Source organism: Phoenix dactylifera, unplaced genomic scaffold (assembly GCF_009389715.1).
Source record: "Phoenix dactylifera cultivar Barhee BC4 unplaced genomic scaffold, palm_55x_up_171113_PBpolish2nd_filt_p 000113F, whole genome shotgun sequence".
In the NCBI taxonomy this organism is placed as follows: domain Eukaryota; kingdom Viridiplantae; phylum Streptophyta; class Magnoliopsida; order Arecales; family Arecaceae; genus Phoenix; species Phoenix dactylifera.
This window is the reverse complement of record NW_024067685.1, coordinates 56,067-77,338: the sequence shown is the minus strand read 5'-3', so window position 1 is coordinate 77,338 and position 21,272 is coordinate 56,067. Positions and strand designations below refer to the sequence as shown.

The 21,272-nt window shown below is 35.9% G+C and overlaps 1 protein-coding gene across 3 annotated transcripts; it reads left to right on the top strand.

The window, feature by feature from the left end:
* The first annotated feature begins 13,412 nt into the window (after positions 1 to 13,412).
* On the top strand, positions 13,413 to 17,405 carry LOC103697863 (pentatricopeptide repeat-containing protein At3g23020). 3 transcript variants are annotated; one of them, XM_026801401.2, is made up of 2 exons: positions 13,413 to 16,555; positions 16,696 to 17,405. In XM_026801401.2, exon 1 carries the CDS (start codon positions 13,832 to 13,834, stop codon positions 16,337 to 16,339), a length of 2,508 nt encoding a protein of 835 aa, XP_026657202.1. In that variant the 5' UTR covers positions 13,413 to 13,831; the 3' UTR covers positions 16,340 to 16,555; positions 16,696 to 17,405. The 3 variants fall into 3 exon arrangements, with proteins under 3 accessions (XP_026657202.1, XP_008778026.1, XP_026657203.1); XM_008779804.4 differs by having other exon boundaries at positions 16,683 to 17,405; XM_026801402.2 differs by having other exon boundaries at positions 13,413 to 16,970; positions 17,099 to 17,405.
* The last annotated feature ends 3,867 nt before the right edge of the window (positions 17,406 to 21,272 follow it).

The window sequence follows — 21,272 nt, the reverse complement described above, 5'->3', positions numbered from 1 at the left end:
TGACTGAGCTTGTATCAGCTCAGCTCAAGTGAGGAGTTTTAGAGGGTCCATCTATGCTCCGAGCAGCTGAGTCAGAGGTATCGGCACAGAGTCATCCAGCTCAGTGAGGTCCATGCCAGACTCAGTCCCATCAGGCTCGACCTTCCCTCGCCACTTATGCTAGAAGGATGAGGACTAGATCACAGCCATTAGATACCCCCTAGGCTGATGTTAGCACTATGATTAGTGCCTAGGATTTATCTAGTTCTCATAAGTATTTTGTGTTGATCATGTACTTTGCACTTTGATTGAAAAACATTGTATTTTTGATGTTAATGTACTATAATGTTCCATGTTTGATCAGTAAAATCTGAATGTTTATTATTTATTGCGTCTACTTATCTATTGCCATGCACCTTTTTGATGATAACAAAAAGGGGGAGAAGTAAGGAAAGAAAGAAGTTGCAATAGGTTATCAAACAAGGTTGAAAATTAATAAAAGGGGATGATATACACTTAAGGGGGAGCGATATGTAATAATGAAAATGTTAAAGTCTAAACTTTTAATCACATTTCAGAATTTGGCACATACCTTTTACACCTCGATACATAATCCGAAACTCTTGCTTTATCTCAAATTTTTGAAGTTTCATCTTTAACCAAATATAAAAGAAAGGGGGAGTAAATCAAAAAGTTCAATTTGGCAATATTTGGATGAAAAAGGGGGAGAATTTACTCTCAAATTTGAAAAGCTGAAATTCAGCAACTTGAGCTCTTCTAAAACTGATTTTAAGTTAAGTAACAATCTGCTCATACTCAATATTTTGTAATCATCAAAAAGGGAGAGATTGAGAATGATAGTGGTATTTTGATGATTAACACAACCATTAAGAGAATATCTAATTAGATATTATAAGGTAATATGATACATCATTACTAAGTTCGTCACCCACGGTACATTAGAAGAATGAGATCAAGATGTACTTCAATGATTACCAATGAGATAAAATTTGCGATAGAAAAGGGATAGTGAATTCTAAATTTCAATTCGGCAAAGTTTTAAGTAAAACGTACTCTTTAGTAGACGGTAGTAATTTTCATTATTTAGAATATGTAGCACCATCATAACATATATTCAAAATTGCTTGAAGTATATTTCATTGACTATATGGATGAATCTAACCTTAAGTTACAGCAAAATGTGGAATGAGTCGACCCTAAGATTGGTTGAGTCGACCCCGACACACTTCTGCAAAAATGGCACGGATGAACAGTACTTGGGTCGACCCAAGTGGAAGTTAAGTCGACCCCATCTTCAAGCCTCATGAAAACAAGTCTCTAGAATCCCTGAGAGGGTCGACCCCAATGGAACTTGAGTCGACCCTACCTTGAGTCGATCCAAACTGAACATGAGTCGATCCAAAGGCTGTGTCATTCAAAAACTGGTTCTCTGAAATTCCTGAGAGGGTCGACCCCAATGGAAATTGAGTCGACCCACCTGAACCTTGAGTCGACCGAAAAAGAGTTGAGTCGACCCAAGTGATAGACGGCTGAAATGTAAGGTTCTGTATTTTTTGAGAGGGCCGACCCCAATGTAGCATGAGTCGACCCCAGTGAAAGTTGGGTCGACCCCAGTGAAAGTTGAGTCGACCCCAAGTTTGATGAACAGTGGTTTGAGTCGACCCCAGAAAAGTTTGGGTCGACCCAAGCACGGGCAGAAGCATAACGGCTAGTTCTGCAGAAGTACTTTTTGTCCTCCCAACAGCAAGTAACGGCTAGTTTTTGAAATCTAACCAATAGGGGGTGTCCAATGGATGAGAAAAACTATTTAAAGGGATACTATTCATCAGAGGAAAGAGACTTTTGAAAAATATCAAAGCTTACACAAGAAAGACAAGAGCCCTAACTTTCTTCATCCAAGTGCTTCATTCAAAGAGTTAAAAGAAAGTGGTTGAGCAGATTCCAAGAGACATTAAGAGCTCCATCCACCCCTGAAGAGTGAAGCATTCTTGACAAAGAAGAGAGAAGTCTCATCAAGCGATAACTATATTCTAAACTCTTCTTTGTAGCTTATAATTGTTATACTTGCTCATCTAGGAGTTTCAACTTTCTTCTTCTCTTTAATCACCTTGTAAAGATTTGTTGGTGAGCCCGTAAAACCAACGGTGTAGGTTTATTGGTGAGCCCGTAAAACCAATTATGAAGGTTTGTTGGTGAGCCCGTAAAACCAACATAGGTTCTTGGTGATCCCGAAAAACCAAAGTATAAAGGTTTTTGGATTGTGAGCCCGGCAAACAATCCAACTGTAATCCGCGGGATTATAGTGAATTCTCAAGGGTTCGCTTGGAGAGTGGACGTAGGTGCTTAGGAGAGCACCGAACCACTATACTTCTTGTGTGTTTGCATTGTGTATTGTTTTTAAACTTCACTCACTCATCAATTGACTAAATTAAGATAGTAAAAATTTAAAGAAACCAATTAACCCCCCTCCTCTTGGCTTGTCACCTTGGGCAACAGACTTCTACCTCGACGAATGATGAGATGATAGAATATCTCGCACAACTAGAGGAGAGAATAGCCCAACTCATTTAGATCATGCCTCGATTGGCGATGTCTTCAATACAAGCACCGACAACTCTATCTTTAAGTAAAACCAAGTGGTGGTCTCCATCTTCAGTTTTAATTTAGCAGGATCTAAATCTCCTAAACAAGAGAAGCTCTAATCCAGGAGGATCATTGAACTCGATGGGGACCAGTTTGGCCACTATGAGTATTAAGGAAGTGTCAGGTTGCCCCCTTACATGTTGCGATGATCGCAGCAGAAAGACACGCGTAGGGTTCGTTCATCTCATGAACATCCTAGAGAACGTAGATTTCAAAATTTCTAAAGTTCTCTACTCTAACTCAGATTTATGAAATCTAAAGAAAAGATTAAATTATAGACTAGACTAATTTTCAGATCTACTATAATTCTCGATTGTAAAGTGTTTATAAAGATCTAATCTTTACCTTTGAATGGGTAGAACTTCACCGCTATCTGATGATCGTAGAATTTGGTTCGCTTGAAGCCGTACAAGCGTCCGGCCTCTACAGGTATCCACACGAGGTAGATCATTCCAAGCTCCTTGATCTCACCGGAGTGCTAGCTCCCTTGTTGAGATCACTTTGATGGCTGATTTTCTCTTCCTTTAATCAACTCCTTGATTACTTTGAGAAGAAGAAGATGGAGGACGAAGAAGGACAAAGAGGAAGAACAAGAAGATGCTTCTTCTTCTTTTTCTTTTGCTCACGCCAAGGAGGAAGATGGAACAAGGGTGGGCCAGCTGCAAGAGGACTTCAATGCTCTCAATGCCTCATGCCTGGTCCTCTTTTATAGGCATCTCATGCCCCATACAAATCAGAAATAATCTCAATGATAAATCACTCGTTGATTCATCCAGCCAAATTCTACCACACCCCTTACTTAATTTTTTCACACCCCTTACTTAAAAGAGATTGGAAAGAATAAAGGGCTATCCTTATGCCATGTGGCAATCTAGAAGAAGAGGGAGGAGGGGCGGATGCCCCTCCACGTGGCATGGGACCAAACTAGGAAAGGAGGGGTGGATGCCCCTCCTTTCTTTAGGCATGTGACAAGGAGGAGGGGCGGATGCCCCTCCTTTTCTCCCTTGTGTGGCCCGCATGAAGGATGGGACAATCCCATCCTTTCATGCTTTATTTTTCTAATCCAATTAGGAAACATGTGGTCTCTATTGATCATTTAAATTCTAATCCAATTAGAACCCAATGTGTCCTCCAATTTGATTTATGTGAATCCTAATCTAATCAGGATCCAAATTGGACTTTATGAATTAAGTTTCTTATCCAATAATTGATTAGGCCTTCCTATCCTTATCCAATAAGGTTAAGCCCAATTTAATTAGGTCCAATTGAATCAATTAAAATTGCTATCCAATTGCAAATCCTTCTTCTTTAACTTACTAACTCTTAGTGGGTTAAACCAATTGTCAATCAAATTGACAATCAAGATTAATTGCGATTCTAAATCGCAATTCAACAATCGAAACGATCAAAACCTTTAATATGTGTGACCCCGTAGGTTCTATTCTGTCTGATAGTGAGATATATTATGATCTCTATCATAATATCATTGAAACTCCTTTCAATGGATTGAAATAATTTCAACTCTTCTCTTAGGGCTCACTGATTACCAAGTGAATATCTTTGAGTCTCACAATCCACTAGTGACACCTACCAGCATATAGTGGCAACCCAGCAGAACGGAATGGATGAACCTCTAAGTGCAGTTAGCATATAATATAGTACCTCTATCGTGGATCCCGACATGATGGAGATTATGGATAACTCGTCAAATCCATCGTTTGTCTTATGTCAAATTTATTTGACTCAAGTTCGAGATTCAAAAACTTTTTTTTTCAAAACTGCCCTAGCCAAGGTCTTTTGAATTTAGTCTTATAAATTACATAGGATCACTTCTAATATATCAAGATCAATAGATCCTATCTAAATGCAACCTTAATCCGACAGCGAACCTACTGCAACCAATCTGCACCACAAGGATCCTTAGGGCCTATGTTTATGTGCTCGTCAAACTATAGCAACCTCACCGTGATTAGCTGAGGCATCACAGGTCTAAGTACTAGTCATATAACTGCAGCATTAAGTAAGTCACTGACGAGTGGATAGACATCCAAGTGACTTCTTGCTTTGGTCACGCTCAGTACCCTTGTTCTCTAACAAGCACTTGCACAATTACTCCAGTGTCCCCACATTATGAACTTAAGACTCGTCCATCAAGAAAAGTGATCTGTGCACTAATCTCATCGGATCGATCACCGTCCTTCATGATGATCCATCGATCAGAAGCAATTTAGGAATTAACTACCTAATGATACATGACTTAAATTCTCAATTCTTGAGAATATGTGTTATCATCTTATTAATTTCTAGGATGATTCATGAACACATAATAACATGAATGAATAAAATGCTCAATTTTATTAATTAATAAAAAGATCAAGTACAAATTTCATGTTCCGGAATAATTACAATGTGTCTGCCAATTAGCTTCTAGGGCATACTTCTAACAGAAGGATCACCAAACTCGATGTAAATCACTTTGGCCACTATGAGTATCCAAAAGAATCACCAAACTTGATGTAGATTATTTTGGCCACTGCAAGGATCTAAAAGGATTACCAAACTCAATGTGAAATATTTTGACCACTACAAGTATTTAGAAGGATCACCATACTTAATGTAAAATATTTTAGCTACTATGGATATCCAGGAGGATCACCAGACTTGATGTGAATCATTCTGGCCACTACAAGTATTCAAGAGGATCATTAGATTTGATGTGAACCATTTTGACCACTACGAGTGGGTTGGACAAGGTTCAAGATTGAGATCCACCATGTCAAAAAGTCAAGTCGCAACCAAACTTTCAAAGATCATAACTTGGTCATAGAATTCCTGATTGAGATTTTTTTTTTAAAAAAATAGTATCTTTTTGAGATCTACAACTAGAAGATTGAATTGGGATGAAATTCTACCACTAGATCCTAAAAGAGTTGGTCAAACTGGAAATTTTTTTTGGGAGGAAGACTTTAACTGGGTATAACTCTCTATCTAAAAGATACTATTTTTTTTAGGAGGAAGACTTTAATCAGGGGAAGCGACCGAAAGCAGAGTTGATACAGAAGTCAAGATCTACCTCCTTAAAATTTTTTATTTTTTTTAAATATTTTTACTATAGATGTCTATTTTAGGAAAAAAGATTTCTATTAGGTTTAGGAAAAGAAATTCGGCCTAAATTGTGTTAGGACAAACCTCACATTATAAATAGAGACTATGTACCTTATTTTTTTTAACGAGTAATGAAAGAAAAGAGGACTTTAAGCCTACTTTCGCGATTTCTTCCATCTTTTTCTACTTTTCTTTTGAGGAATTCGAGTTGAATGGGATGAAGGCTTTCTCCCTAATCAGATCAAGTTGGTATCAAAGCCTCGGTCCTCTATATCTATAGGAGCCTTAGTGTATAGTCTAGATATGTGAGCGGTACAAACAATTAGAAGAAGGGCTATTTATGCTTGAAGTACATTGAAGAAAAAATATGAGTAAGGTTACTACTTCTACCTCAATGGATAATAAGATGATAGAACGTCTCACACAACTAGTAGAAAAGCTAAATCTCCTAAACAATGGAAACTCTAATCCAGATAAATCATCAAACTTGATGTGTACCAGTTTGGCACTACGAGTATTCAGAAGAATTACCAAACTCGATGTGGATCACTTTGGCCACAATAAATATCCAAAAAAATTACCAAACTCGATGTGGATCATTTGGCCACTATTAGTATCTAAAAGAATCACCAAACTCAATGTAAAATACTTTGGCTACTACAAGTATTCAAGAGGATTACGAAACTCGATGTGAAATACTTTGGCCACTATGAATATCCAGAAAGATCGTCAGACTCGATGTGGATCACTTTGGCCACTACAAGATTTAAAAGGATCACTAGAGTCGATATGGACCACTTTAACCACTACGAGCAAGGCTGGACAGGGTTCAAGAGTGAGATCCACCGCATCGAAAAGCCGAGTCATAGTCAAACTTTTGAAGGCTATATAACTTGATCATACAATATCCGATTGAAATGATCTTTTTTTTTTGAAATTGGATATCTTTTTGAGATATACAACTAGAAGATTGAATTAGGATGAAATTCCACCGTTAGACCCCAAAATGGGTTGGCCAAACCAAATTTTTTTCTCAGGTAAGACTTTGATCGGGCGTAGCTCTCTATTTGAGAAGAATCAAACGAAGTGACAGAAAATAGAGTTGATGTAGAAGTCAAGATCTACCTCCTCAAAATTTTTAGCTTTTTTAGAAGATTTCTACTAGAAATATCTATTTTAGAAAAAAGAGTCCTACTAGGTTTAGAAGGAGGAGGAATCCGGCCCAAATTATGTTAGGAGGGATCTCACATTATAAATAGAGGGACTTTAAGCCCTATTTTTGCGAATCCTTCCTTCTCTTCTACTTCTTTTTTGAGAGCTTCGAGTTGAGCGGGTTGAAGAAAATATTCCTTCTTCTGGATTGAATCAATAAGTACTCTAATCGTAGTCTATTTTGTAACTGGGTCGTAGGTCTCATCAAAATCAAGTTCATACTTTTGTGAGAATCCTCTCGTTACAAGTTTAGCTTTGTAGCATGCAATAGAGCCATCACTCTTTTTTTTTTATCTTGTAACCACCCTTACAAGAAATAGAAGAACCACCACTAGGCAAAGAAACCAAATCCTATGTCTCATTCTTCTTAAAAGCTAAAATATCTTTCTTCATAGTATCATCCCAAACACTAATGCCCTTGGCCTCATCATATGAAATGGTTCTAGCCAATCAACAACAATAGAAGCATAACAATGAGGAATAGAAGAATAATTCCAATCTCCATACCTATTAATTGTTTTTTTTTCTTCTCGCTTTTCTGTAGTGGTGATGGATCCTTAGAAGCTTTAGGTTCATCTTCAAGTAACTTCATATCTTCTTCTTCTCTAACTATATGTTCCTTTTTTTAGAATTTGAAGCATGTACACCAAATTTTCATGAAGTTTTGTGAGTACTAGAAGTAGGCAAAGATGAAGAAGACTAACTATTGAGTTGAAGAAGTAAAAATTGAAGAAGAAGAGGAAGATTCACAATTTTTTCTAGGAGCAACATCCTCTTGAAATACACAATCCTTATCAGAAATTGATCTAAAATCACCAATAGGGAAATAAGACCTATTAGAAGGCCACTAAGAAGAGCTTTTATCAAAAACAATATGTTTGAAGATGTAAATCTCCATTATCTTAGGATTAATGCATCTCCAACTCCTAGCCTCATCATAGTTAAGAAATTGCATCTAACATACTTTTTACCTTGTTTATAAGAGAATATATCATAATCATGTACAAAGCAAGTACATCCAAATATATGAAGGTGAGAAATATTAGGACGCTTCTCAGACAATTTTTCATATGGAGATATGTTGTCAATACTTCTTAAAGTTGTCGTAATAAGAATATATACCATTGTGCATATACTTTGCCTACAATTCACTCTTCCCATTCTTTGTATGAATCATACTATGGATAGTCTCAAATAGATGACTATTCTTCCTCTCTACCACATCATTCGCTTCAGAAGTACCTAGGCAAGTAAACTATTTATGTATACCACAACTAATTAGATGGTTAGACAATTCCTTTAAAACATATTTATCACCTTCATTAGTTCTTAAGTTGCCAATTTTTAATTTTAAAAAAATTCAACTAGATTTTTAAATTGGCAAAATTTCTCAAACACTTCTAATTTTTCTTTAATAAAATTAACCTAGTTATATCAAGAGAAATCAAGAACAAAGATAATTACATACCTAAAACCAGTGAATGATGGGGTACTAATCCTTTATGCGAGGTTTGAATATATCAACTATAATAGTTGAGAAGATCTTATTTGACTCTTTTTAAAGATAGCTTGTACATATTTCCATATGAGCACACAGTACAAATAGTGCTAGTATCATCCTTTATCTTGGGAAGCCCATTAATCAGTCCCTTGCTTTTCATATCTTGATGCTTATCATAATTTGCATGAGCTAATCTAGTATGCCATAAATTAGCTATATCATGCCTACGAGTCCGATTCACACAAGAATCACCAAAAAACATAACATAAGCTTGTTCACTTTTCTGCATTGAGTAATAAGCTTTCTAAAAGCTTTAACATTATCATCAATCTCCATAATATTAGACCCAAATAAAACAAAATACTATTTTGATTTATTAAAATGGAAATCAATTTTTTTCATACTGAGCATATAACAAACATTACTCACAAAAATGGAAGAACCAATAGATGATATGAGGGATAAATACCAATACTCTTGACAAGATAAAGTGAATCATCAGCAGTAGCAATAGCAACAAAACTAATATAATCACGTAGAGAATCAAATAACTTTTTATCACTGGTAAGATGATTAGGATACCCAGAATTGATAATGCAGTCATAAGCAAAATCAAAGTTCGGTATATAAGAAGAAATAAAAACACATGCATGTTGTCTATAAAAATAACTAAAATCAACAATAATAGTAGTGAGAGCCCAACTATCAGTTCTTTTCTCTCCTCTGTGCTCTGACGTAGAAAGTACAGCATTGAACTATTTGAGCTTCATCTTGCAATTTTGAATATTATGACCAAATTTTTCATATCTATGATAATTTCCCTTGAATTTTTTTTGTCCTTCTCAAATTCTCCAACTGGTCTTTTTTTTGAATTTTTAAATTTATTATTCCGCTTTTTATTTTTATTTTTAATACTAGAAAATAAGGCATCTTCTTTCTGAGGGGATACAATCAAACCATGCATCTGAGTATTAAGTGCTTCTTGATCAACAAATATATTTTCTAACTTTACTAATGTAGGTTGTTTAGTCTATCTAGAAATAACAAGTATATAAGCACCGTACACTTTATTCAAACCATGAACCAATAGTCTACGCCATTTAGTTTCATTATAATAAGATTTGGATTAAGCATGCTAAGCTCATTAAACAATTTTTTTCTAAAAAAATATTATAGGAGATTGTAAGATTATCTTGTTTGAAAGCACTCGTTTCATTCTCCAAAACTAAAGCTAAGCCTCATTATTCTTTAAGTATAGAGCAGCAAGAATATCCAATACCTTCTTCGGCTCTTCTATATCTTGAATATACTGATAATTATCTTTATCCATATTCATTATGAGAATATAAATATCCTTTCCAGTTTTGATTTTTTACTCTTTCCTTGCTTCTACATTGTCAGAAGTTTTCAATGGCATCACCATATTTGCCTCATTCATAATTTTTCATAAATCTTGCCCAAAACCTGATGCAGGACTTCCAATACGCATTATCGGTGCTATTCAATTTTTTGATCTCAATAATAAAAATAATAGTAGCATCAGCTATGATGACCGACCTCTTGAATATCAAAAAAAAAATCCACATGCTTGTATCACTACACAACAAATTATTGGAAGCTCCTCAACTACGCCGAGCTACGAATATACGAACAACTAATTTTCAAGCCTGTGGCTTTGATATCTTATAGAACTGCATACTACATCGACTGTGCCAGCTTAGGTTCTAAAACAAATACCAAAAACAATAAATAACAAAGAAGAGGAACCGGAAGAAAAAATTTAGGAAGAGAAGAATTGTTTTAGAGAGAGAATAAATTTTTAATTAAAAATAGAAGTTCAAACCTTCTCTCCACTTTAAAGAATCACAAAGATGCCCCTTACTCACTCTCTCTCTCCCCCTCTCTCCCCCCCCCCCCCTCCTTCCGTTCTCATGCCACACAAAAACACCTCACATTGCCCCTTAAAAAGATGCCTCACATAAGTCTCCCACCCAAACTCAAAAAATAGCAAAAAATCAGTACTACTAGAAGACAAACTTTGATAATCACTAAAGGAAAATAAATATCTATTCTAGGTGGGATAACCAAGTAGAATAAAACTAGAAATAAAATTCTAGTATAAATGGGTAAGGATTCTCAACATGCTCGACATACTTGGACTAGCTTCACAAGAGTGGATACCATAAGACATGATATATGAATTGATTCCAAGTCATCTGCCCAAGATCACCACCATTTTAGGGCTTTAGCCTTCAAAAAATTCAAATAATCAATATGTCCATTAGTTGGATTTTAATAAACAACAAGTTAGTTATTTAGTCATTAGATTAAAATACAAGACTAGTTATTATTTGTCAAATTAGTGATACTATATGCATGTTTGTAAGTACATGCATGTGTATATTACAATTATAATGGAAACCCTTCAGATTCAAATCTACCCTGGCTTTGACTCCACACTCTTTCAAGCACTTTTTTATATTAATTTGTTTTATTGCTTTTTTCTCCTGCTATGTTGTCTCACTAGAAATCCTCTATCCCTATCATAAAAAATATTTATTTGATGGCTTAGATTGAGAAAGAGAAAACTATAAGGACCACAGGGAAAGCATGTTTATTGCTTTTCTCTTTCTCTAACGTTGTAGGAGAATAGGGATCATTTTCTTAGAGATTTGTTTTTCAAAAATAGGATCCCTAGGAGTGCATGAACTCTACTCTTCATGGATTCCAACCTTATTAGTTTTATCTAATGGCCCTCTTAAAAAAAATAATATCTTAAATTGTTGAAAAAGAAAAGCATAGGCTTCTTACCTGAGGCTAACATCGCTAATGCACTGGAGCACACTGATGACACGCTGTGGGTTGATTTTGCATATGTTTCTTTTTATTTTATGGTATTTTATTTTCTAATGTTGTAGGATATATTCATAATAGCATAGTATGAACCAACCGTTCTATCAAAAAAGAAAAGGAGAGAAAAATATGCACAATCTCCCGCATATCTGCACTCCCACTGTCCCACATACTCCCTCTCTTTTCTTTATATATATATATATATATATATATATATATATATATATATATATATATATATATATATATATATATTGTTTTTCTTTCCCACTCTGTACTCCTTTTCTTTCCATGTACATAGTATGTGCAAAATTCCGATAAATGTAATTAGCCCTAGCACTCACTTAATTTCTAAGCAAAAAAGCTAGAAATCACTTGCCTTATCACCACTCAGTTCATCGGTTTGCTGTGGAAAACGGTGATTGATGGACTGATAGGTGGTGCTTGACTGACACTATTGACTTACCCATATACCAATCCTTAACCACCATATCAGCCCACTAAATTAACTGGCTCTTTCGAGGGAAAAAAAAGAGAAAGGTCTAAGCTTATTTTCTTATTGTATCAGCTAGAAACGAGCTGGCTTGCAAATAGTTCATCCGTTTGACACCCCTACCAAATATGCCGTATGGGCTCCGGACATGGAGGGGTAATTTGTGGGTAGAGGTGCAAGGGAGGATTCTAATTTCCATTGCTTTCTCTTTTGCTATTTTAACGTGAAAGGTAAGAAGCGTGAAAGAAGATTCTATTTCTCTAGCTTCGCAACTTAAAGCTATGGCTAAATAGGAATATCCGGATCTTCAAGAATAAAAGGGTTCACTTGAGGATCGTGGTAAATAGAGCACCGCTTCACGTGGCAGAGTTCATCAGTACCGCTGCGTTCTTTTCTCCTGAGATGGCTGGGGATACCTGGGACCCCTTTTTAGCTTCTACCGCGACCAGAGTTGTTTTTGTTTTATAGGAGCCCCACTTCCTAGCTTTTTTAAGGTAAATTTTGACGGTAGTATTGCTGATAGTGGGAGCGTGAGTTTTGTTATCAAAGACCACAACTCCAGACTCGTGGCGGCCACAAGCTGGCGAATCTTCGATACCTCTGTTATTTATTGATTTTTTTTGCTGAAAAAAAAGGGTGGGGGGGGAGGAGAACCTCCCCCGCATAGCAGCCCCACACTGGGCCCCTCTCCTATCGGGATATATCCAATACGGGTAGAAAGCACCCCCTACCCCCTCGAAGGTAGAGGCATACTTATGTTTCTCATACCCTCCCCACCTCGTGGGCGGCTCCACCTACGTGGTAACCTCCTCACGGGTGAGTACGTCACCCCGGCGCCACCTTAGTACCAGCCGACCAGTAGCGCTTCCAGACCCCGTATCCAGGCGTGGGGCATCTGGTCCTCGAATTTAATCGACGCCCGCGCGTTTCAAACCTGTAACCACTTGGTTGGAAGCAAACGTCCCGTTCCAATTGAGCTACCACTTTGGTGGCCGACACCTCTATTACTGGCGCAGAGTTTAGAGCTGCGTGGGAGAGCTTCTCCTACGCGAGGCATGCTCCGGATGCGGCCTTTATTCACCTTAAAGGAGACTCGGCTATGGTGATCGAGTGGATTCGAAGTTGGCACAGCAAGACAGATGGGCAGTCGTTGCTCCACAACATGAGGAGACTAGCGAGAGACTATGGATCCTTTCGGGCCACCCATGTTTATCGGGAGGGGAACAGTGCGACCAACTAGGTGGCCTCCTTTGCGATCCATCACTTTGGTGGTTTTCCGTGGAAGAATTAAGCGGATGCTCTTTTTTCTCTCCACAAGCTTTTTTTTTCTAATTTTATTAGTTGCATTCATGCACGTGTTGTGTGAGGCGCCGTTGTACCAGGAGAAAAAAAAAAAAAACTGATGCAGCCGGGGCGGATTATTTGCTAAAAATATATCAGATAAATCCACTCAATTAGTAATTAAAAATATATTATTTAAAAAAATCCAAAAAAAGAGGGTGAGCAATTGATTTACGTTCACCTTATCGGTCACCACAACCCAATTTTACTCCAGAGATTATCGTACGCTGCCCGCCTTATCCGCATCACTTCGCTCCAAAGCAAACCCCCCAGAACCCCAAAACCCCACCCTTCCCCAGCCCCAACCGCACGCTTCGACGCTGCCCGGCAACCCCACGCCTTTTCCAACTCCCGCCTCTCCCGCCAGCAATCCCCCGCCACTGCCGTCCTTCACCCCTCCTAGAACTCAAATTTCCACCTTAAAACCAAGCGAAGAGGCCCTGAGACATCCAGTGGCCCGCGCCCCAATTTTCCAGATTTTGACTGATTTTTCTTCCATTTTGTAGAGCGGGTATGTACTTCTCTCTCTCAGTTCAATATTTATGTGGATGGAGAAGCCAAAAACTAATTCTTTTTGAGGAACTCCCTCCGCCCATCAAAGTTTCTATTCTGTTTCACCTCTCTATATTTTGGTGAAGTCGGTCTACTTATGTTGGAAGAGTTGATTCAAACCCGTATTGGATATGTTAAACTCCTCTGATTGCTTGCAAGGATTATTTCTGGGGGCAGCGCATAACATTTCCAGATTTTCTTTGACTCCAAAACTTGTATTTTTCAACTACACCAATCATAGGATAGCTGAAAATCAGATTTTGTTTGGAAATTCGATTCGGGCATCGACAACAAATGGTGACTTCCAATCAAAATTAAAAATTGAAGGCAAAACTTTGGTGGAGAGGAGCCAAACAAAGTATCCAGCAAGATGGGTAAATTATGGAGGATGTATTCCATCGATTTTGCAAGCATTGGATACTGTTCAGGATCTCGACGAGGCTCTAAAGCCATGGGAAGGGAGCCTCAACAACAAGGAGAGGACTATAATTCTCAAGGAGCAGAGCAATTGGAGAAGGGCTCAAGAGATATTTGATTGGTTTAAAAGAAAGGGATGCTATGAACTCAACGTGATTCACTACAATATCATGTTTAGAATTTTTGGGAGAGCTCGAAGATGGGATCTTGTGCAGAAACTTTGGAATGAGATGAAATCCAATAGGATAGCACCCTCAAACTCGACTTATGGTACGTTGATCAATGCTTGCTGCAAAGCAGGCTTGAATAAAGAAGCCCTTCTTTGGCTTGGTGACATGTACAAACAGGCAATGGAACCCGATGAGGTGACAATGGGGATTGTTGTTCAAATGTATAAGCAGGCTGGAGAGTTCCAAAAGGCGGAGCAGTTCTTTGAGAAGTGGTCAATGGATTCAAGTGATGCTCCTGAAACTCAGAGATGTTATAGCTTATACACCTATAATACTTTAATTGATACCTATGGAAAGGCTGGGGAGCTTGAAAAAGCTTCAAACACATTTGCTCAAATGTTAAGGGCAGGTATTGCTCCGGACATTGTTACTTTCAATACAATGATCCATGTGTGTGGTAACCATGGTTGTTTAGAAGAAGTTGCTTCATTGATGGCAATGATGGAGGAACTCCGGTGCCTTCCCAATACGAGAACATATAATATCCTCATCTCGCTTTATGTAAAAAGTGATGATATTGGTCTTGCAGCTAGTTACTTGTTGAAGATGAAGGTGGATGGTCAGGTACCGGATATCGTGAGTTACCGGACACTTTTATATGCATATTCCATAAGGAACATGGTTGGAGAAGCAGAAGCCCTTGTCTTGGAGATGGAAGAGAAGGGCCTTGAGCTTGATGAGTATACACAGTCAGCTTTGACGAGGATGTATGTAAATGCTGGGATGCTTGAGCAGTCATGGAACTGGTTTGAGAGATTTCAAAATACGATGAGCTCAGAGTGCTTCTCTGCTAATATTGATGCATTTGGGGAGCATGGGTACCTCTCTTTAGCAGAGAAGTCATTCATTTGCTGCTTAGATAAGCAAAAATTGAGTGTTGCTGTGTTCAATGTGATGATTAAAGCATATGGGATAGGTAAGAAGTATGACAAGGCCTGTGATTTGTTTGATAGTATGGAGAACTCTGGTATTCTGCCGGACAAGTGCACATATAATTCTCTCATACAGATTCTGTCAGGGGCTGAAATGCCGCATACAGCAGTGTCCTATGTCAGAAAAATGCAAGGGGCGGGTCTGATAAGTGACTGCATTCCATATTCCATGGTAATGACTAGCTTGGCTAAGCTTGGTGAATTGCAGCTAGCAGTGGATCTATTTAATGAAATGATCAGCTTTGGCGTGCAACCTGACATTGTTGTTTACTCTATTTTAATTAATGGATTTGCTGAAGTTGGAGGTGTTCAAGAAGCTATGAAATATGTTGAGTTGATGAAGAATGCTGGTTTGGCTGTCAACTCAGTTATCTGCAACTCCTTGATTAAACTCTATACCAAGGTTGGATATCTGCGAGAAGCAAAAGAAACATTCGAACTGGTCAAATCATTGGAGGATGGTTCAGATGTGTACTCTTCAAATTGCATGATTGATCTTTACAGTGAAAATGATATGGTGGAAGAGGCAGAAGAAATTTTTGACAATTTGAAAAGCAGGGGACGGGCAAACGAGTTCTCTTACTCAATGATGCTATGTTTGTACAAGAAAATCGGGCAACTCAGCAAAGGTTGTAGGATCGCTCAAGAAATGCAAAATTTAGGACTTCTAAATGACACACTAAGCTACTGTAATGTGATTGGGCTTTATGCATCTGATGGGAGAATGAAAGAGGCTGTCAAAGCTTTTCAGCATATGTTGGCCTCAGGTGTACCGCCAAATGATGCTACATTCAGGTCTCTAGGGGTCATTTTGCTCAAGCATGGAGTGTCACGGGATGCTATTAATCATCTAGAGTTGGTGAGAAAGAAAGATGTTCATATTGGCTCGCTTGAATGGATCGAGACTCTGTGCTCTATTGTTAGGCTAGATTATACTATCTTGCAGCTTGATGATAAAACAAAGGGCGATTTCAAAGCAGATTGTTCTGTGAGCGGGTTCAGGAATGAACTTGGATGTGCGAAGGGATCACAGCATCTCAACCAGTGTTTATATGGCTGAAAACTTCAACCTCCTGTAAGAAATCCCTGAGTTCTTTTAGAGAATACAATGTCCTGTTTTCTGCAAAGAGAAGCAGTTGGAGCACTGTTGACAATAATATGGCCTGGTATCTTTGAAGTGGTTACAGGCCTGATTGATCTGCAAGGTTTTGAACTGTTGAACAGAAAATCAAGTTGCACTTGATTTCTGCAAAAATCAATATGGGGCATGTTCTAGGTCAGTCTTGATTATCCTCGATAAATGCAGATAATTATCTCAAAATTATTCAGATATATGCTGCATGCTTTATTAACTATTTCCAAGAGGCAGAAGGATCCTGATGCGAAGTTATTTGTTATTTTAGATGCTATAAGCAGAGAATTGTACAGAGCTTAAATGAAAGGTTGGGCGACTTGAAGATTATAATCTCTTCTGCTTCCTTCTTCCTTTGGAGATTTTGGATTTCTAATTATATTTATACTAGAGAAGAACATTTTCAATGCAATGCAACACTCCAAAGACCGGTCTGGATATGCGCACAAAAGGGTGGAAAATGTCTAGCGAGAAACTAAGAGAATTGCTGGAATTTCATGGGGACCTATGGCAAAATAAATTACAAGTTTTGGAGAAACCACTACTGATCATTATTTTGGTGATTCGCCATGGTTTCCCATTCATCTTCTATATGTTTCTGTCACGTTTTCTGCGGCATTTCCTGTTACCTGCTTGAGAAAATTACTTCTTTCCAGCTTCCTGATTGATCATTGTTTTCTCCACCAGGTTCTTATAGTAGCAACTATGCTTTTCTTGAAGTCATATAGGTAGCACAGAAGGATCACCTTTATTTTGCTCATGTTGTGGGTGTGGTGTCCGGTGGGAAACAAGTTCTTACCATGCAACATAGATAATTTTGAACTTGCCAGAGCTTTTACTGGAGATAACTCAAAAGCCAAGAATTAGGTTCTGTAATTGTCTGTTTGGTCGCATTGATTTGTTCTACATGCGCCTTTGGTTTTGCTTTAGTACTTTGCTGTGACCTAAATTATTATTGAAATATTATTTCAATATAGGGGCATTTTTTGGTGCATTGGTAAAGGCTTTGATTGGTAAGTGCAATACCTCTGGTTCGTGGTTAATGTGTTTTTATATCATTTCACTACGTTAAACTCTAAATTTTACTAGTAATCTTTCTTCGAATTGATATATTGTAAAAATGCCTCTCTCTTTTTTTTAGACTATTGCACCTGTCAAACTAATAGAATATGCCTAGTCATATCTTGATTTAGGTCACATTTGACAGAGCTTTTGGTAGGGCAGAAAGTACTTTCTGACTTTTCAAAAATATTTTTGGATGGAACTTTGGTAAAAAAATTGGAAAGTTGTTTTAGCTTTATCATAAAACTAAAAGAGCTTCTTGGGAGAAGTTTCTTTGAAAAAGTACTAAAAAAAACTTCGATTAAAAATATTTTTTTCACCAAATTTATACAATAATTTTTTGAGACAAACTTAGTCATCAAGGGATAACTGGCAAAACTCTAATCCTTTAGGGGGTGTTTGGTATGGGGTGATCGTTCCAGGATCAAGGATGATGTGGGTGGAGATGATGAGATCACCACATTTGGTTGCACCATGGTGATCCTATGTGGCGGTGATCCTAAATCACCTCCACTCCTCAAATCACCGCCCAACTCGGTGATGGGATACCCGTCTTTCAGGTCAGGAATCCAAGATCATCCAATGGCAGTGATCCTGAATTGAAAATTAAAGACAAAAATACCCCTCAATTTAGCAGAAAAATATCAATATACTATCAATATATTATGTAAATGTTATATATATATATAATATTATGTTGATATTATATATTATATTAATGATATATATTATATTATAATATATTGCTAATCATATTATTATTCTATTATTATTGAAGAATAATTTTAAATTATAGTAGAAATATATTATTATATTTTATATTTATATAATGAAAATATTTAATATATTACTCCTATTTACCTTATTTTTCTAATCAAAATAATTATTAGTATTAAAAAATCTATTATAAGTATAAATAAAATATTAATTCTATAATGAAAAATAACATATTTTTGTAAGATTAATAATTTATATGAGTAATAAATATATTTTTATAGAATATATTAATAATTAATATATTGATAAATATATTAATATTTTATTATAATATATTTTATATGATTAATAAATATATGATAAGAGCTACTAAAAGTAGAATATGTGGCAAAATTATGGAGTTATTATAGAAATGAACATATTGATTTATATTTTTGATTCATATGAATTAAAAACACATAAAAAATCCATCTAAAATATATCAAGGGTATTTGTGGTATTATGTGGTCGGTAATCTTGAATTTCTGTACCATACCAAACAAGCTACTCATGGATACCCGAAGATTTTTAATTACTAGATCATGGTCTACCAAACATATTGATCTTAGATCACCGTGGTAATTCTGTTGGGGTTACCAAATGCCCCCTTAGTGCTTACCTTATGGCCTCATCCAAACTACTTTTCGGCCTCAATACAGAGAGAGGAATCCTATGTCATAAAAGTAAGTAGCCCACCCACTGTGCTCTCTATTTTTTCTGTTTTTGTCCTATTCATGGTTAAAAATCATCTGCTATTATAACAATTTTGTATTGTTTTCCAAAATAAATATTTTATTTGGAGACAAATAAAAATAAAAGAATATTTCAAAATTCAAAATTCCATGTTCCCTGGATCTATTTCACATGCGAGCAGAAGAATAACAAAATGCAGAGTTTTTAATCATGATATTATTTTGTTAAAATGGAGCAGAACCAAAATCACTAATATTGTAATGGTTATTTATTTGTCTCATCCATAGTACCAAAATAATGATTGTTATAACAGCCATTGGAACAACATTATGATCAAAAATAACAAGCAATATTAAAAAGAATATTAAAGAATACTTTATTTTGTACATATATTTTTCCAAAAAATTGGTCTCTAATTTTGAATTTTAAAAATATTATTTTTGGCGAGTAACAGTACAAATGCCAAATGAAATTCTATTTCTATTATATAATAGTTATTTTTGGGTTACTGATTATTAGTAAAATAATAATAATTATTATTATTTAAATCATGAATAAAATATAGAATTTTAAATAAAATAAAAATAGCAGACTTGCAGAAGGCTTAGTACATTGGTGGCAACATTTTTTTTCAGAATTAATAAAAAGTTTTTTTTTTTTTCAAGGGATGGCTACCAATTGGAGCTGGTCAAACCAAGCCCATCTTTTGGCTATTAACCAATTAATGCTTCCAATGTAAGGATACGTCTCAAATTGCAGGGCAAAGAGGCAACTAGCATAATTATATACAGCGCCACTCTTTAGCTATAGAATAAATTTCAAAAGAAATTTTCCATAGATTAGATCTGTTATAATGGAAATTGAAATGTTGAAAAATACAACCACTTTAATATATATATATATATATATATATATATATATATATAATAATAATAATAATAATAATAATAATAATAATAATAATAATAATATAATTAAATTGGTTATATCTTAGGAATAATGAAATCATTCCTCTACTCATGGTGCTAAATTGAATAAATAACATTTTTTAGGCAAGACAACACATTTTTAATATAACAAAGAAAATCCCATTTCAAATATCTTATACGTTTTCTTCATACAACACCTATTCATCTATTAACACCGAATGTATCACAAAATTTTACCATAAAAAATATATCGCAAAAAGCTTATTCAAAATATGGTCAAGGATATATCATTTTTAACCCAAAACAACTAATAGAATATTAAATTATGTTACGCTCAAATATTGAAAAATCTCAAATCTAATAATCTACAAATGCATACATAGTTTTCTTGGATTACAATATCTAATTATTTTTAATTTAAGTCAAGTAGTTATGCTTGAGTCTAACAATACAACCCTAAGTTGAAATCAATTTGCACCTTTCAACCAATTAAATATTTTGTGAATGTAAGCCAAGCATATACTTGAACAAATAGGTAGCTAAAGAATAGTTAAAGAAAAAATATCATTTGTTTATAAAAGAGCACTTTTACCTTTTTAAGAGAAGAAATACTTACATACCATATTCTCTTTTGGTACGGTAGTGGTGGATGGATACTGTAGCTCTATTAAGGTTCTACAATTTATTTTTTGCTTGCAAACTTTGGATAAAGTACCATACCTTTTATGCTACATGGTGATCAAAATTTCATTGTGTTGGTTTGGATATTATGGTTACTATTAGAATCAAGTAACTAATAGTTATTGACCATCTATTTGTATAGAAAAAATTCTACTAATCATTTAAAGTAACCCATGGAGAACTTATGCTAATTGTAAGCAATTAAAGTTAACTAATTATTCTGTCTTATAGCTTTTCAACTTTTGTCCCCATTACTTCTTTGGATGGTTTGAACGGGACACATGATCTTTTCTAGAAAGAGACAAGTGGCGTCATGCAAAAAGGATGCATGGAAAGTAGCTTTCTTAGAGAAACACTATTATTGCGGAAAATAACTGTAGAAGGACATGCTACTCGAAGTAGGCCGATCATATCGATCCAAAATTCAGAACAAACCCCAAACATAAAAAAATATTGGCAGAAAATTGCTAGAAGAAAATAATAATGAAAGAAAAAAAATCAGAAGAGAAAAATAAATTTATTTAGACAAAATAAAGGTCAAAACAATAGACCGGACTCCCACTCTTAAATGGGCTTACCTCACCAAAAATATTTCTTTCTTTGTTTTCTCACGTAACTCCCTTCTCTTGTTTATAAAACCACACTCTCTCTTTTACTAAAAGACAAAAACATCCATATTATACTCCAACTATAAAATAAATTCAAAATATATTAAATCAAAGACTCAACCTAACTTAAGG

Bases quoted from the DNA above. Each gene is read 5' to 3' on its own strand.
- LOC103697863 (XM_026801401.2), top strand. From the start codon at position 13,832: ATGTTAAACTCCTCTGATTGCTTGCAAGGATTATTTCTGGGGGCAGCG.